Below are 18,900 nucleotides of genomic sequence, written 5' to 3'. Positions count from 1 at the left end.
AAGGCACAAAAAATGGAAAAATCTTCCAGGTTTATGAATTGGAAGAATTAACATAAACAAAATGTCCATGCTACTGAAAGCAATTTACAAATTCATGATCTGATAATTGATAGAGTAAATGAAATGTAGTGTATTGGAGTGAAATATATATTTTCATATTCAATGATTTTTTATAGCCCTTATCTTTCACACTAAGAAAGAGTGGTTTTTTTTTCACTCACTTCATACTATTTGTTGAACTATTTTGCTTAAGGTAGTGATAATTAGATGATCACGAAGTATACTGAAAATAGATCTTTGTAAAAATTAAAAGTTGAAATGTGAGAGGGAGGGGGAGGAAGGGTTGGAGCATTGGGAAGGGAAGGACTTGGGCCATACTCCACTGCACTCCCTGGCCACAGCAGAGAGCTGGATTGGAAGAGGGGCAACCAGGACAGAATCCGGTGCCCCTACGGGACTAGAACCTGGTGTGCTGGTGCCGCAGTTAGAGGATTAGCCTTTTGAGCCGCGGCACCAGCTAACACTGCCTTTCAAAGAAATAAATCAAGCTTTAAATATGATCCACCCAAAGCCAGCCCCAGAACCAGGGAGATCCCAGTGTACATCTCCTGCCTCTTCCTGGAAATGCTGACTTCCAAGGGCTGTTGGCTGAGGACCTGCTTCCCAGAGCCCCGCTCACCTCACCATTTGCTCCTATTCTTTGGTGCTTCTGCCTGGTGGTTTCCATCTTGGCCTGGCTCTTGTGTCCATTTAAAGTTCTTGATGCTTGTTGGAAGAAATAGGCTTTATTTAGTCTTTAGAACATGAACAGGCTTTTCTGTTCTCTGAGCTTGTATTCACCGCTGGTAGTTCAGTGTAAGATGGTGCTGTAAATCCAGGTTGGCTTCCAGAGTGGGTGGGTGTGCTCTCACTGTTCCACTGTAGAGGTCAAGTTTGGAACAAAGGAGGATGAATGGGAGGTTGGGATGAAGGTAGGGAGGCTGCTTAAAGAAAGTAGTCCATCCCTGCTTGGTCTGAGTCTATCCTTGAGCCAGGCAGTTCTGAATGCCCCACCCACAGTCATTGGGGCATCCTATTAGGGGTCAGGGTTACTGCCAGTGCTAATTTGGGTCTGAAAGTTTCTTTCAGAGTCACTCAGCTGGAGACAGTGGTTGTTCTTTTTTTCTCAGTGTTTTATTTTACTCTGGCAGGGCTATACTAAGTTCCAGTACCAAGTCATGTATTTACTTTCCTGTTCTACTCTCACTGCCACCTGAGTACATGGAACTTTCCCTAGTTCCATGTTGCCCAAGGATTGGGGAGGGAAGGTGGAGTCAGACCCCTTGACCAATAGGACTGAAGCTAAACAGGACCACCACTGAAGCTAACAGGATCAAGCCCCAGTTAAATGACAAGGGCTTTACCTGCTTCTTATATTTCCCCTAATAAATGCTTCTCTATTTGCTGTGTGTTTATAGAACAGTATTACAGAATTTTAATGGTTGTCCTTAAAAACAGTTTTTTCTCTAGTTAATCATTATTTTACTTTGGAGCTTTTTCATGGAATATTTCAGTTTTCATATTGGAAGTGGCCAAGGTTTTCTTCTAAAATTCCTCTCTCTCTTCTGTATATATTATAGAAAAGGGAAAATCTAAGGGTTAAACAACAGAATAGAATTCTGTTTAAAACAGAATAGACATTGTCTAACCAAGATTGAGATACTTACTACTGACTCCAAAAGTGCATCATGTCATTATGCCAATTCTGGTTACATATGTAAACATCAGGGAAGTGACTAGCATTGTGACTTCACACTCAAAGAACTAACTCTATGTTCATGCTTTTCAGAACCTCTATATGCTGTCCCTTTGAAGAATTTTATTACCACGGGAACACTATGTCTCTTACTCATATGTATCCCAGCACGATATAGTGCGCAAAGGTGTCTACTATATCTTAGCTGCTAGTAAATGAGTAATTTGAGATTTTGTTGTTTGCTGCACCAATTTTTTCACTTGTTTTGCCTTTGCCTCAAATATAACTTTGTGGTATTGAATCTAGACCCTGTAAATATTTTGTATCTGTCAGCTGGATGAATGTTGAACTTCATCAACCAAGGACCCTAGATTGTCACTGATAATTGTTAGATGCAGGAAGACACATCTCTTCCAAGGCTCCATTCTTTAAGTCTGTCGTTATTGTTGGCTTCTAAGAACTTATGTTAAAGAATATACTCAATATTATTAAGTAAAATACTTAATAATATACAAAGAAGACTTCTCGTTACTGTACTTGTATTACATATACTTTAATAAGCATTGTATTCTATATGAAATTAAATGACAAATCTCATAATTATACAATTAGTCTCTGACAGAGATAGTCTAAGAACATAGCATTTGCAAGATGAAGCTCACTATTTATTGAAATTCCTCCAGGTTCTGTGGAGTTTGCCTGCTCATAATTTAAGTAGTGTATTTGATATAAGCAAGAAATACACAGATAGTAATAAAAATGAAGAATTTTGTACAAGTTCTGTTTTTCCAATTCTATCAATTTGACTGGACTATCATTATTTAAAATGTTTGAATACTAAAATATTTGAATTTTATAGTAATCAATAAATATTGAAACAGGAAACATAGAAACCACTATATGATTTTGAAGATTTAATGTTTAATTGGATTTTTATGATCCACTGCTAAGTGTATCATGTCTGCATATATCCTAATTATGTCTATGTAGTTTGCTTCATGTGAAAAGATTTCTCAAAAAATAAAATTGACAAAACTGCTTGGGTCACCACTATATATTTATATACATATATATTCAAATATATTTATTTATCTGACTCGATTTTAAAACAAAGCCCAATTTTAACAACATCATTAATGAATCTGTATTGGTTACTTCATGAGTATATAGAAAGATACTTGAATTTTGCTTTGGCAAAGTATGTAGAACTTCATTATTCATGATAATGGACATGTATAAGTTTCCCCTCTTGTAACGAAACCTTAATGAAAAGTTTAATGAAAGAAAGCACTTGTCCATTTATTATTCTGGACATAATTATCACAAGTAGTTACATTAACAATTATTGCTAAAAATGTTTTTGTAGTGTAGAAGAGTGCTTGCAAATCTTATCCAGGCTTCTACATGTATGTTAAAAATATCTCTTGTCAGGCTAAAAAGTGTCATCCACTTGTTTTCTTTGTTCTCTCTGTTTACTTTTCCATCTGCATTCTGTGTCCAAATATTTTGGTTAACGATGTTTAAAAGCAAGACATGGAGATATTTTTCCATTTAAACAACTTTCTCCAAAATAGGTTTTAAAATTGGTGTGCATGATAAGTAGTTTTTCATGCCATCCACAATGGCATGTGGACGTATTGCGAGGGGAGACTACATTAAAAAAAAAAAAAAAAAACTTCTGGTTTCCATATCCTCAGTGTCCTGGTTATTAAATTAGTTGGAAGTTTCTGATTTGAAAAGGCAGGGCGAAGTAATGGAAGATCTTCCTATAGGAGGAGGGAACTCTAGCATTGTATATATTGAATAAAGCAAACATTGTAACTCAAGCATTTTCAAGGCACAGTGTAGAAAATATATCTCACCTTTCTAACTAAATAATTTACAAGATTACACAGATTTAGTTAGTAAGTGTTAGGGCCCCCAAGTGGAAAAGAATTTTTCTTGATGACATGTTTTGTATTTTATGAGAAATGTGAACTGTGAACCCCATGTAGTACAAAAGAGTTTCCCAAGCACCATGCTAAAAGACTTGAGCAAGGTTGCTCAGTCTTGCATCTGCCCTGGGTCACGTGCTATATCCCTAAGGCGAACCTGTCATCCATGGCTTAGTTTTTGCTGAAGAAAACACAATTCTGTCAAATTGAAAATGGACTTTTTCTAACACACCTTGATAATCATTTTTAGTGATTTTCTACTTCATTCTTCTCTAATGTTCCTTTTACATAAAATTCTTTTCTTACTTGAGGTTCACACTCATTCTCCTCAACCCTCACTTTCATCTTTTTTAATATCACAGTCATTTTGAGTTAGTTAAAGTTCAGGTCAGTTTATCCTGGAATCTCTCTTAGATTCATGGAAATCTTGGTAAAATCTGTGTACCCCCCTTTACAAGGATCTGGCTCTGGTTTTCTTTGGTTTGGATACGAATGTTCTACTTGATTGTATGGAATTCAATAGATGATGTTTCTGGAAATACACATGAACACCTCAGGCTTCACTCCTCAACCACCACCAGGTTAAAGTGCCAGTGAGTCTCATTTTTCAGTGCTGTGATTAAAGTAGTATTACTTGAGGATCTGTGCAATTTGAGTTGTGTGTTTCTAAAGGTTTAATCAAGAATAAAACATCTGGAAAAATCAGGAAGACACAGGTCTGACCAAATGAGAAGGACCATCTTCCACACAATGATACATAGTCTTTGATATCAAAGGAATGATTTCAACTCTGGTAAATTAACAGCCTTAGACATGAACAAGCTCTAATCCCTCTTTTTCTTCTTTCCTGCCCCAAGAACATATCGATAAACAAGAAGGCAACATTTCACGATAAGGTAAGTAGTGATTGCCACACAGGCCAGCAGGAACCCAATCACATCCAGAGAGTGGTACTGGTACCAGGTGAGGTCATGGGCTGCAACCCGGAGATGTTTGGCTCCTTTGTGGCGCATGACGTACTCGATCCAGAAGACTGCTCGGTCCAGCGGCTTCATGGGCTGATCGTGGTGAATTCTTGATAACGTCATGGCGTTCTCCTTATAGCTGAAGGAAAATTAATGGACATCATCTTATAGAGTGAACTAGGAATTGTGGGTCTATACTTTTCATGTAGATGCGAAAGATGAGTGTCAAGAAAATGTAGAAGAAAAATTATCTCTTCAGAAGGCATTATAGAGACCTTACACTTATAGGCTGGAATTTGTTGAATACATAAAATGTGAAGATGCAGAGAGAGGTTTGGAAAGATCCAGGATTTCTAACATCCCAGTCTAGAATTTGAAATTAGTTACGTCCTCTGGATAAAGGGAAGCTAGTGAAAGCAAAACACCAAAACCAACAACAAAACTATTTGAGATGTGGAGCTGGCATTATTCAGTAAGCAATTGTGAATGGACCTGACATACAATGTTCAAAATAGTTCAAAATTTTAAATGTAGGCTGCTGGTCCGTCATATTGGTTAGGTAAATGTCTGTACAATGTTAATAAGTAGTTGGTATCAACCAGGAGCTGGTATAGTGTTTAAGCGTTAATCATTGGCCGGCGCCGCGACTCACTAGGCTAATCTTCTGCCTGCAGCGCTAGCACCATGGGTTCCAGTCCAGGCTGGGGCACTGAGTACTAGTTCTAATTGCTCCTCTTCTAGTTCAGCTCTCTGATGTGGCTCGGGAGGGCAGCGGAGGATGGCACAAGTACTTGGGTCCCTGCACCAGCATGGGAGACCTGGAGAAAGTATCCGGCTCCTGGTTTTGCTCGGCACATTGCTGACTGTCGAGGCCATTAGGGGAGTGAACCAATGGAAGGAAGACCTTTCTCTCTGTCTCTCTCTCTCACTGCCTAACTCTGCCTGGGAAAAAAAAAAGTTAATCTTTGATGAATGAAGTTATGATTAAAGCCATGAAAGTATGAAAACATATTGCCTTTCTTTGAATCCTGACTCTCACTGACATTTTCTTGCCTTTTTTTCAAATTTCTGTGATCCCAGTTTTTATTTTTAGATGAAATAATGTTGGAAGAAAATATCTCTACTTTAAAAAAAAGGATATTCCATCTTCTGTATTGCAAATCAGTTAAATCTTTATTTTATAATCTTCCAGGTAAGACAGTAATAACCACAGCCATAGACCTAAGAATATCCCCATATGGAAAAGAAATATCTCCTTTTTGTTCAGGACGTTTTAACTGAGTAAACTTGAAAATCTTAGTTGCTACTATCTATCCGTGACAGCACTGCAGCATTAGATTAGAAAATCTGAGAACCTTGGAATGTCACTGGAAATATTGATTGACAGTTCCATGCAGATTTACTGAAAACAAATCAGAATAATTTTTAAAACACAACTATATGAATATATATGTGAAATAATGGCACATATACTGGTACACTATAGTACCATTGTTTATTATTAATATGTATTCCACATATCAGGCATTATATCTTGAACCAACACAACAAAATTGATCTTGACACAAAATTTTAAGAGTTCTTATGCTGAAAGAAAATTATAATTTGCAGAACGTAAGTTTGCACAATTATAACATTCCTGCTTCCTGGCTGCAACTCTTTTCCTTGTCATCCTCTGTTAACCTTCTTCATTGATGCTCCACATTTCAATCATTGGCTAATTCAAAATCTGTGCACTGTTATTAAGCCTCTGAAAATCATTCTATATATCCATCACAAGAAGATACAGTGACACTCCCAGTGAATTATTGATGATTATCCTCTAGCATTAAGCAAATCTGTACTCAATCTGATGTTCATATTCTAAATTAGAATTGAGTCCTTGTTCCTCCACTGAAAATTGATCTAAAAACACTGTGTAATTTTAAAGAAACAGTAATACTCACGAAGGGTCATTAATGACTGTCTTCAAGGCATTGAGCAAATCTGCACTGGACATTGTTTTCAAGTTCAACTTAACAGCTGCTCCCTTGGCCTTCATGTAGACAATGTTATCAAGTTGATCTCCAAACAAAGGAAGGCCCACCATGGGAATGCCATGGTAAATTGCCTCGAAGACACCATTGGCTCCACCATGAGTTATAAAAGCCTTGGTTTTTGGATGACCTGGGATTGAGTGATTTTTAGAAAATTATTAATTATAAATCTTACAAATGAAATGAGAACATATAATATGAGGCACTAAAAGCACAGTGTACACTAAAAACACAGTATCGATGTCCATGAAACTGCATTTAAATAGCTTTTAGATCAAGAGATAGAGGCACCTAAGTGCACTGGGGAGGTAAAGGAAGGTCACGTGGAAGAGGTGGTGTGTGACATGAGGCTTGTACTGTATGCAAGATTGCCAAATGGGTATGAAAGAGTACATTCTGGAAAAAAGGAACTGTATATGTGTCAAAATAAAAGGTCAAGTGCCTGTTAGAACATGCTCTCTCCAAGAAACCATGCCATCACTAAATGTGATTTATAGGTTGTAGAAGGTTGCCCATTCTCTATCTTGAAATTCCTTATTACTTTATTTTAAAGGCTGTTGATGTTTCCCACAGAAAACATAGAATTCTGCATAATAACAGAAGGGTATTGTTTTTGGTGGTATTTGTAAATTTCTATATTAGGGAAAAGGCAGATGACAAATATAATGTTTGAATTAGGATTCAATCTGACAAGCCAAGAGATTATTATTATTTAATTAATATGTTTGTAAGAAACAGATCAAGCACTAGACACACACATACACACATACACTTACACACACAGTGCAAGGGAAGTCCTTAGAGCAACAAAGAGAGAAGGAGATCTTACTATGGTTCATTCATCAAATGCACCAAACAGCTAGGAATGGGCCAGGCCGAAGCCAGGAGCTGGGACTCAATCCAGGACTCCTGTGTGGCTGCCAGTGACTCAAATATTTTAGCCATTAGCTGCTGCCTTCTTCATCTAGGGTGAGTCAGCAGGAAGTGGGCATCAGAATTGGAGTTGGAACTTGAATCCAGGAACTCCAGTATAGGAGGCATGTGTCCCAAAAGCATCTGAACCCTTCAGTGAAATGCCTTCCCCCCTGGAAATTACTGAGACATTCTCTCTGAGAGGTACATACACTGAAAATAAGGATACTTTGATTCTGGGCCTACAAATTTTGTAATCATAAAGTGCCAACTGTTATAATTCATTGCATTTACCCTAGGACTGGGCAAGGATTGCAAAGCCATGTGGTTGATTCTTTAGGTTTTCAATAACAAAGTCTTACTACTCCCATCTTGATCGACTGTTACTAGTGTTTTCAATATGTGTTCTCCAGAGCCTTACCAAGAAGGTCATTCTGGGGGATCCACTTATAGAGCCGAGTGTTGGATCCTAACATGTCTGGTTTCTTGCCTTCAAATCGCCAAAGAACCTGTTTGGTAAAGTAATAGCAATTTCATGAATTGGATTTCTAATTATGGCATGTCAAAATTCTAAGGAGGTTGAGAGATCACTCTTAAATACCTTGGATTGGAATGACAAAGAAAAGAGGGCAAGAGAATTTAAATAATGAGAATTAAAAGATGAAGCCTTCATGTCTCCTGTACTCTTGTTGCATTCAATCAGATTTGGAATGTATTCATGGTGTGTCACATATAGGATCTAAGCCAAGTATGATGACGTGTGATAATTTAAGTATTTAAGAAATTATTAGGTGGTCTTCATTCAAATGAAAGAAGAATATCTCATTACCAGTTTACTTGTGATCTGCATTAACTATATCTATATATCTGTAAATCTATATAGATACACAAATATATAGATATGTGCATGTATGTTTGTTTGTACATGTGTTTGTGTTCAAAATGTGAGACTCGTCTTCCAAATCTATTAACATTTTTATATTTAAAAAATGGAAACAAGGGTTTATTTGCATCCACTGTTCCATAAGTTGTTTTATGAGAATCTGTCATTTTTTTTAAACATTTATTCATGTATTTGTAAAGCAGAATTACAGAGGGGAAGAGGCAGAGAGAGAGAGAGAGAGAGAGAGAGGTCTTTAAGCCACTGGTACACTCCCCAGATAAGTGCAATGGTCAGAGCTGAGTCGATCCTAAGCCAGGAGCCAGGAGCTTCCTCCATGTCTCCCACACAGGTGGACGAATCCAAGGACCTGGGCCATTCTTCATCACCCTCCCAGCTCACAGCGGGGAACCAGAGCAGAAGTGGAGCAGCCAAGACCCAAAGCAAAGCCAACACGGGATTGTGGCATTGCAGGTAGTGGCCCTACCAGCTACACAATCGCTCCGGCCCAGAGAATTTGTCATCTTTTAATTTGAGAAATAAAATAGGTTGGCACTGAGGAACTACATTTAATTTGTTATATAAAAATTTCAAGATACATTTTGAAATGAAACCCTAATAGCATCACTACTGCTAGAATTGGAATTTCTTTTAATATAGGAAGAAAGAGTCAGTTCATAAGCATACAGTGTCTGAAAATGTCCATTATTGTGATAACGCTAAATTTTATTTAACTGACTATTAGGTTTTCCACGATGTATTGAAAGCATTGACAGCTGTTAATGCTGATTACTACTATAGCCAGATCATTTCCATGTCAGCTACCAAAATAAGGTACTGATGTTAGAAATCTGAATTTATCCTCATAAACTGGAGTGTACCATTTCTATTTGCTTTAGGAGAGGTAAAGTAATTTCTGATTCTCTTTGTGATATTAACATGGGGAGTTACTAGAGGGTTTTATCAGCTAGAAAGCTAAAAAGTAGTTGCTGAATACCAAGAGTTCAAAGGTGTCTTGTATATATCAGAAATGTAGTTCCTACTATTGCTTATAGAAGGGGACATCGGAACTCCATCACGTGTCAGGCTCACTTTGAAATGATTCCTTCTTGTACTGCCATCTCCATCCTCAATCCAGAGGAATTGCACTCATGAGTTAGGATCACAGCCCAGTGGAGTGATTTTTTTTTTTTTGACAGGCAGAGTGGACAATGAGAGAGAGAGACAGAGAGAAAGGTCTTCCTTTGCCGTTGGTTCACCCTCCAATGGCCGCCTCGGCCGGCGCGCCGCGGCCGGCGCACTGCGTGGAGTGATGTTTTTATAAAGTATAGCAGGTGCCTTCAGAACAGGACCCATCTCCAATTTTTCGCTCATATCTTTCTGCGAAGCCACTGCTAGGGTCCAGTAGTGAGGGGCAGATTAATTTTTCTGTTTCTCTAAATCTACTTAGATGAGTGCATAGCTGGGTTCATGTTTGGTGAGCTCTGGACTTTTGTTCTCTGAATAGGCTCCTGATTAGTATCTTAAATACCCCTACATACAAATTAGGGAAAGTAAAGGGGCATGGATTATATGAGAATCCTAAACTTTATAATGCTCTTAAGATATGTTTCAGTATTCCCCTAATGTTATTGAGGTAGTGCAGTCAGTAATGAAAACTCAGCTTCTGTCTGAATACAGCTTTAGTGTACACAGTGGCTTCACAATCCCACAAGGCAAAGAAGCCAACAGCAGGGTAGAATTCAGAGATTTCTCTTTATCTGCCTGCTAAATGATTGAGTTTTCCAAGGTTTCACAATTCACCTGTTAGGTACATTTCTGATCAAAATGTCAATGTCAAAGTTATCTACAATGAAATATACTCTGTGCTATTTTTGGACCTGTGAAGGAAGAGTTTAAGGGATGTCTGAAGAAAATTAAAGATATCATAAGTATCTTCACTTCACATAGGAATATGTGTAATGAGACACTTTGCAGAGTTTAGCAGGCTCATTCAGCGGTTGCCTGCCCTTAGGGCACATTTCTGACCTTTTGTGGCAGCTGGGCAAAGGCTGATGCAATCACATTGGCCCTTTCTTCAGTCAGGTTACTGATCATGGACCCCAGGGAAAACACCACCACTCCCTCTTCTCCAGAGCTCTGCACAAAGTCTTCCATCTCCTGTGAAGAGAAAATTGGGTCTGTCATAAAGAGCAGCATTGTTGGTTATCAGGGTCTCAAAACCCTTTCTCTTCCCAAACTAAAACTTCGTGCCCTATGGACATTATGTGATATGTATTTAGAGCACTGAAATCCTAATTTATATTCATCTTGCATTTTACAGAAAATATGTGATATTTTTATTTTCTTTGTTCTTCTGTTTGCAACTAACCCTTCTATTTTAGCTGATTTAGTGTTATTAAAAGTTCTTTGGTAGAACAATTTATAATGGTGTGATAAGTATGTGTTGCATATATATATAAATTTTAATCATTCCTTAATATTTAGTTTAGGTTACTAAAAATGTATTCTTATAAATAAATGCTACAGATACTGATTTGGCACTTACTAGTTCCTTTTATGTCTTATAAAACCAAAGTGTATACTTTTAAGTTATTCTATGTTATTTGTTAAATTTCTCTCTTCTGTCTCACAAAAGGACAGAGATTATATGAGTTTATGATAATTAATAAAAAGCAAGTTGGTAGGGGAAACAGATGCTTTATCAGAATATGTAATTAAGTTTCACAATTCTGTACTTGGTTTCCAATATTGTTTATGCAACTAAATCCATGAAGTTTGAGAACCTGAATTCTGCAATTATTTGAACAGAATTGACACTGGTGCATTAAAAATGTTGGAAACCATAATTGAGAGTTATATCTTTTATTATTATTAAGAATAAAAATAATTGTGAAAAGACAATACAACAATGTCTCATATGTAGGTCACCTTATAAATAGGACATTGGACAAATATGAAACTTTTCATGTATTGCATAATAGCAAATAAATAATTTTCATTATAAGTACAATTATTTTCAGTGCAATGGTGCAAAATACTTTAAGAAAGCATTCCATCACATTTATGGCAATATGTTGTTGGATTCATGTGACACAGCTTGTTTGGACAGTGTCATTGGTCTTACTAATTTTGAATAATATGAGTTCTTATGTCAAATCATCTTAAACAGTAATGGGTCCAAGCAATTTATACTTTCTTCCTCTTGAAATGTCCTGATTTAAATAATTTTAGGTATGTTAAGCAGTTTTTTCTTTTTAAATCTAACACATTTAAGAAATCTTTCCTGTCTTTTTCATAACTTTGTGAATAATCCATGCATTTACTAGACTCACATCAATTATTTTTTTGAAGAAAGTCTTGTACAATTTTAAACCTTTCAAAATATAAGAGTGGGAATAAGAGAGGGAAGAGATGTGCGATTGGGGACATGCTCAAGCTGACTTACCTCAAACAGTAGAGTTAGAAACATACCAAGGGATTCCAATTCAATCCCATCAAGGTGGCATGCACCAATGCCATCTCACTAGTCCCAGTGATCAATTTCTGTTCACAATTGATCATAATGATAGGACTAAAAACCAAAGGGATCACATAAACAAGACTAGTGTCTGCAAATACTAGCTGATAGAATCAAAAAGGGAGAGAATGATCCGACATGGGAAGTGAGATACACAGCAGACCCATAGAATGGCAAATATCCTAACAGCACTCTGGCCTCATAATCAGCCCTTAAGGCAAGCAGATCCGGCTGAAAAGCCCATGAGAGTATTTCAGGCATGGAAAGCCAAGACACTCTGGAAAAAAAGAAAAACCTAAATGAAAGATCTCCACGAGTGAGATCCCAGTGGAAAGAATGGGTCATCAAAGAAGGAGGTACCTTTCTCTGAAGGGAGGAGAGAACTTCCACTTTGACCATGGCCTTGTCTAAATATGATCAGAGTCAGTGAACTCAGGGGGCTTCCATAGCCTTGGCAGCTCATGACAAGAGCTTAGGGTGATTACTGAGGCCATAAACAAGAGTGTCAATTTGTTAAGTCAACAACAGGAGTCACTGTGCACATACTCCTCATGTAGGATCTTTGTCCTTAGTCTGCTATACATTGAGATCTAATGCTATAATTAGTACTCAAACAGTATTTTCCACTTTATGTTTCTGTGTGGGAGCAAACTGTTGAAATCTTTACTTAATGTATGCTAAACTGATCTTCTGTATATAAAGAGAAACGAAAGTGAATCTTGATGTGAATGGAAGGGGAGAGGGAGTGGGAAAGGGGAGGGTTGCAGGTGGGAGGGACGTTATGGGGGGGGGAAGCCATTGTAATCCATATTCTGTACTTTGGAAATTTATATTCATTAAATAAAAGTTTAAAAAATTTTTTTTTCAAGAACTGCACAGATAGAGATGGGAAACATCACTACTTGTCAACAACAACAACAAATAGCAATATGAACCAGTGGATTAAAGATCGCTGCATCTCACTCTGTATGTGTGTGTGTGTTTCTGCCCCTCTCTTTGTAATTTTGACTTTGAAATCAATAAATCTTTAAAAAATGCCCTTTTTTGTATATTTCTTCTTCCCTCTTCTCTACACCTATTCCTGCACATACTTCATATTTCACCTTTATCAGTGGCTCCTGGACATCTCTTATGATCCTTACTAGATATTCTCCCAGCATTATCCTTCTTTCCATTATAAACATTTCCACTGAAGTTTAATCATTTGCCCATAGTGTATCCTAAAAGGATCTAAAGGAGATGGAGGAGAGCAGGCACTGTGTCTACCTTGCTTCTGTATATGTCCAACACATGCTTCTGTTATATCTAGTCACTTCTTGATTATACATCAAAAAAGTGACTTGTATTTTCTTATGTGTTGAATAATGAAGACCTTAATTTAACAGAGTCTTGTCTCAAAGTCTCCCAGATTTTGCATTTTACTCTGTAATGAAGGTGAACTCTGGATACTTGTGATGGTGTTGAAATACAAGCACTTTTTAAATTGTCCATGGAAAGTGTACATTGGCTTCTTATTCAAATTTCCATGAACTTTTAAGTCCTCTCATGTGAATTTCCCCCTGGAAGGATTTTCGCACCACTTCCTATATCTCTCCATTTGAATCAAATGTTGTAAATGAAGAATGCAGAGTCATTTCCACATAAAATACGAAGCGAACCAAATATAGCACACAGGAACTTACTTACCTGAGGCAGAGGTTTGGCAGGTTTGCAGTGGAGCCCTCCGATGAAATCAAAGTTTGGTAAAAGTGGCCGAGGAAACTCCAAGTCCCAGTAGCTTCGAATGAGCCACATGTCAGCTTTCCCCATTAGCTCCAAGAACGTAACAGGTCTTCCTGAATGTGAGAAAAAGAAAGAAGAGGGAGAGTAGTGAGGGAAATGTGATGTGAAGTACATTATGTCAAATTCTGAAAGGCGTTGGAATTATGCAGTGAATGATGTATAAAGCACACAGTGAGAAACCGAGTATGTTCTATAGGCATCGTATAATTTACATGTAAAATTTATGCATGGTTCACATTATATGTGTGTGTGTGTGTGTTTGTGTGTGTGACAATACCAGGGAATAATAAACATAGAATCTCAACTCAGTAAGCTCATAATCATAAGTAACTAATAAAATAGAACACTATAGAATCAAACATGGAAAATGTAGAGTAAAATAGGCATGGAAAAGCTTGGTGAAATCCTCCGTATTTCTATTTGTGGTTGTATGCCACCCTGGAACACCCTAACCTAGTGATGGTCCATTGGCTTAAACTGACCCTGTGATGTAAACGCCATTGCATTACATTTGTGAGAATGACAAATCTTTTTATATTTTTATTTCATTATTTTACCTATAAAAGATGAATTCCTTTGATTTTGCATTCATACAAGCTCACATTCAAAATCACAAAAGTTAGGATCAATTAAAAAGATGACTTACCCAGTACTTCACTGTAAAATTGATCCCATCGTTTCTCATTAAATTTTGGGAACCAAAAGTCAAAGTAAAGCACGCATAGCAGATTTTGCACCCTCTCCATGAATGTCATTTGACTGCCTAGACCAGACATCATAACAGGTACATAGGAAGGAGGCAGTAAGAGTCCTCCACCATGCTTTTGCAACATGTAGCCAACAAAGCCACGAAGACTGTACACGAGGGGTATTTTAAGTAGCTCAGCCAGCAGCTCACCACCAGGACTAACAGGATCTGCAAGAACAACATCAAATCTTGATTCCTGCAGCTTTGTCATGAGTTTCTTGTTCAAAATGACTTCTTTACAGATGTCTTCACAAATGTCAGAATATTTTAAAATAACCATTTTCGTTAATGAAAAGGTTTCCCAGTAACTCTCTATTGACACATTATATATCATTTTATAGAACCAATCCATGAAAAAATTCTCGATTTCATCTTTCCTGTAGGATGTATGGAAAGTTTCAAATTTAATTCCTGATTCATTGTTGGAACCAATTACAATAGAAGCTGAAGATCTCAGGACAGTGACTTCATGGCCTTGCTGGACAAGTGCATCCAGGATTGTCTTCATATTCATCCAGTGACTGAATTCCATAGGCCACACCAGCACCTTTCCACAGCTCCCAGAGCTGAAGCAGCAGCTCAGCTGTAGCAGCAGCAGCAGAACTGAAATGCATTTCACAGGCATCCTGGTGAAGTGCAGTGCTTCCTCTCCCATTGCTGTTCCTGTTTTAGCTAGTCAAGCTTGAATCCATGAAGAAATTCATCACGTAGTTAAAATATAACCTGAATCAGTGATAGTAAACATATCTCAATCTGATCTCTGCACTGAGATGGCATTTGGAAAAAGTTAAGGTAGATGACCTCTGTGTATATCAGTGTGTTTAGAGTCTCCCCCCATTTTTAAGGACTTACAGAGAGAGGGAAAGGTAGAGAAAGACACCTTCCATCCACTAGTTTACTCCTTTAATGTTCACAACTGTAGGGACTAAGTCCAAGCTGAAGCTGTGAGACTGTGGCCCTCTTTGGGTTTCCTCTTTGAGTGGCAAGACCCTAAAATACTCATGCAATCTTTCTTTGCCTTCCCAGGGACATTATTGGGAGTTCGATCACAAATGGATCAGATAGGACTTGAACTTCTGTCGCTTGAACTGGTGCCAGTGTTGCGGACAGTAGCTTATCAGTTGTGCTTCACTGGTGACCCCTGGAATCTCTTTTATGGTTAAGTTTTGCCACCTCTCTCATATTCTCTGACCTGCTTGCATAAGGCTGTTGGGTTATGTAAGAGATTTTAGAGCAGTGACCCTAGCAGCAGCAAGTGAGAGGTGATTTGCATCTGCAGTCTCTGTGACACAGAACATGATAATGTTTCTTAGCCTGGTTCAGGGCATTTTTTTAGGGTAGAATCTCTGATAATACACATGCATCCATTTTGCTAAAGTAATGTGTATAATTCTGTGTTTCATGATATTCTCATATAAATATGTAACCACAATCACTAATCAATTTTTGGGCTTTTCATAACTCCAAAATAGAAACCCAGTACCCTTTATCCTTTGTGCTTCCCCTTCCAATGTCTGATTCCTCCAGTCGTAGCAAGTACTCATCTACTTTCTGTTTCTAGAAATTTGCTGTTTCTGGAATTTCATGTTAGTGAAATACTACAGCATTTGAGGTGGAAACATTGACACACGTCTCTGTCAGTGACCTCCCTGACTGATGAGTAAGTCTGCAACCTCTTTTCTTTCTTTTTTATTTAAAGATTTTTGTTTATTTATTTGAGAGCTAGAGTTACAGACAGTGAAAGGGAGAGACAGAGAGGTCTTCCTTCCATTGGTTCACTCCCCAAAGGGCCGCAATGGCCAGAACTGAGCAGATCTGAAGCCTGGGGCCAAGTGTTTCTCCTAGTCTCCCATGAGGGTGCAGGGGCCCAAGCCCTTGGGTCTTCCTCTTCTACTGCTTTCCCAGACCACAGCAGAGAGGTGGATTGGAAGAGGAGCAGCTGGGACTAGAACCAGCGCCCATATGGGATGGCGGCGCTGCAGGTTGAAGATTAGCCTACTGTGCCACGGTAAGGGCCCCCTGAAACCTCTTTTCTTAGGTTGCTTCTCTTATCATAGAAGCTCCAATGTTTGAGTGAGCTGTGCAATGATTATTTGAGAGTTGGATTCTCAGAATGCAGTGCTTGAATAGAACATCTATGTTAAGAATACAACTAGTCAAAGTGATCAGTTTCAGTTCATAACTGATCATAATTATAGGATTAAGAGTCAAAGAGATGACATAAATAAGAGTAGTGCCTGCTAATACTGAGAGAATTAAAAAGGAGAGAACAATACAACATGGGAAGCAGACACACAGCAGACTCATAGAATGGCAGATGTCATAAAGAGCACTCTGATCTCAGAATCAGCCCTTAAGTTATTCAGATCTGGCTGATAAGCCCATGAGAGTATTTCAGGAATGGAAAGCCAAGACACTCTGGCAAAAAAACAGAAAAAATGATCTAAATGAAAGATCTCTGCGAGTGAGATCCCAGTGGAAAGAACAGGTCATCAAAGAAGGAGGTACCTTTCTCTGAAGGGAGGAGAGAACTTCCACTTTCACTATGACCTTGTCTAAATTAGATTGGAGTTGGCGAACTCAAGAGGCTTCTATAGCCTTGGGAACTCATGACAAGAGCTTAGGGTGATTACTGACGCCATAACCAAGAGTGTCAATTGTTAAATGAACAATAGGAGTCACTGTGCACTTATTCCCCATGCAGGATATCTGTCCTTAATGTGTTGTACAATGTGAATTAATGGTATAACTAGTACTCAAACAGTACTTTCTGTGTGGGTGCAAACTTTTTAAATATTTACTTTGTATGTACTGAATTGATCTTCTGTATGTAAAGATAATTGAAAATAAAAAAAGGAATACAACTAGAGACCCTTCTTAGTTACTGGAATTAACCCTGACACATAGGAGACCTCTGTTTATAAGAAAGCCACAAGTACTGTTGTCCTCAATCTGGCTAATGGGAAGTACAACTTATGTCATAATTATAAACTGAAAGCTGTTGAGCAGAGGACACTGGTGATCTAGTCAGCATCTACCTGCAGTGAAATTACTGTACACTTGGCTGGAAAGTGGGGAGAAGGGACAGGTCAAGGATTAAAAGCCACAGGCTCTCACTGTTTTTACCAAGTCTTTGATTCTCTCTCTCTCTCTCTCTCTGTCTCTCTGTCTCTCTCTCTCTCAATATTATATGCTCTATGTCCAAATTTGAGAGCTATTAGTTGATTGTGCTATTAAATACTTTTCCCTAGTTATTCCTGCCTCCCCTGAAAGCTCATCTATGGAGATTTTCACACTGCTATATGAAATTTTCTTTTTCTTCTTACTATTTGTTGAATTCTTTACATAGTGGGGAGTTAAGCTTTGATTATAAATATTAAAAGCATGTCGGGCTGGCTCTGTGGTGTAGTGAGTTAAGCTGCCGCCTGCATTGCTGGCACTCCAAATGGGTGCCAGTTAAATACCCGGCTGCTCCATTTCTGATCCAGCTCTGCTATGACCTTGGAATTCTGTACAAGATGGCCCAAGTGCTTGGGCCCCTGCACCAGTGTGGGAGACCAGGAAGAAGCTCCTGGCTCCTGGCTTCAGATCAGTGTAGCTCTGGTCATTACAGCCAACTGTGGAGTGAACCAGTGGATGGAAGACCTCTCTCCCTCTCTCTCTGCTTCACATTCTCTCTCTGTGTAACTCTGACTTTCAAACAAAATAGATTTTTTTGACAGGCAGAGTTAGACAAAGAGAGAGAGAGAGAGAGAGAGAGAGAGAGAGAGACAGACAGAGAGTAAGGTCTTCCTTCCATTGGTTCACCCCCCAAATGGCCACTATGGCCGGTGTCCTTCACCAATCTGAAGCCAGGAGCCAGGTGCTTCCTCGTGGTCTCCCATGCGGGTGTAGGGCCCAAGGACTTGGGCCATCCTCCACTGCTTTCCCAGGCCACAGCAAAGACCTGGACTGGAAGAGGAGCAACCGGGACAGAATCTTGTGCCCCAACTGGGACTAGAACCCAGGGTGCCAGCACCGCAGGTGGAGTGTTAGCCTAGTGAGCCATGGCGCCGGCCAGAATAAATATTTTTTTAAAAAAATTAAAAGCATGTCCTTATAAAAATTAAAAGAAAGGAAGAGGGAAGGTGGGAGCATGAATGGGAATGTGGGAAATATCACTATGCTTTTTAAATCTACATATATGAAATACATCAAATTTTTTTCACTTATTTAAGTAAAAATTATTTAAAATGTGGCTATGTCAAGGTTTTCTTGCCAACTTTTTGTGTTTATAAACTTTGCATGTATTTAGGTTTTTACAAGTATTGGAATCTTTAATGTTTTTTGAAATAAGTTCATTCACAGATATGTAAGAAATTATATAGATTGTTTAAAAATGGGTATCA

The 18,900-nt window shown here is 38.3% G+C and overlaps 2 protein-coding genes across 3 annotated transcripts in view; both read right to left on the bottom strand.

Annotated features, from left to right (window-relative positions):
• LOC138843393 (UDP-glucuronosyltransferase 2B13-like) overlaps positions 1-1,687 on the bottom strand; it is a 28,883-nt gene extending 27,196 nt beyond the window's left edge. Inside the window, exon 1 of one of the 2 annotated variants that reach the window (XM_070047219.1) lies at positions 685-1,687. In XM_070047219.1, coding sequence (XP_069903320.1) covers positions 685-727 — 43 coding nt within the window. In that variant the 5' untranslated portion in view covers positions 728-1,687. Of the gene's footprint in view, positions 1-679 lie in introns of both variants that reach the window. The other variant, XM_070047220.1, reaches the window with a different exon arrangement.
• Positions 1,688-4,335: 2,648 nt separating this feature from the next.
• UGT2B13 (UDP-glucuronosyltransferase 2B13) lies at positions 4,336-15,151 on the bottom strand. The gene is given in 6 exon segments (NM_001171014.1): positions 4,336-4,773; positions 6,581-6,800; positions 8,004-8,091; positions 10,491-10,622; positions 13,669-13,817; positions 14,411-15,151. Coding segments are annotated over 6 exon segments (1,596 nt in total). The 5' UTR covers positions 15,138-15,151; the 3' UTR covers positions 4,336-4,493.
• Positions 15,152-18,900: the final 3,749 nt, after the last annotated feature.

The sequence above is a fragment of the Oryctolagus cuniculus genome, chromosome 8, assembly GCF_964237555.1.
Source record: "Oryctolagus cuniculus chromosome 8, mOryCun1.1, whole genome shotgun sequence".
Taxonomy (NCBI): Eukaryota; Metazoa; Chordata; class Mammalia; order Lagomorpha; family Leporidae; genus Oryctolagus; species Oryctolagus cuniculus.
Note: the sequence above shows the minus strand (reverse complement) of the source record. Positions and strands in the feature narration are given on the sequence as shown.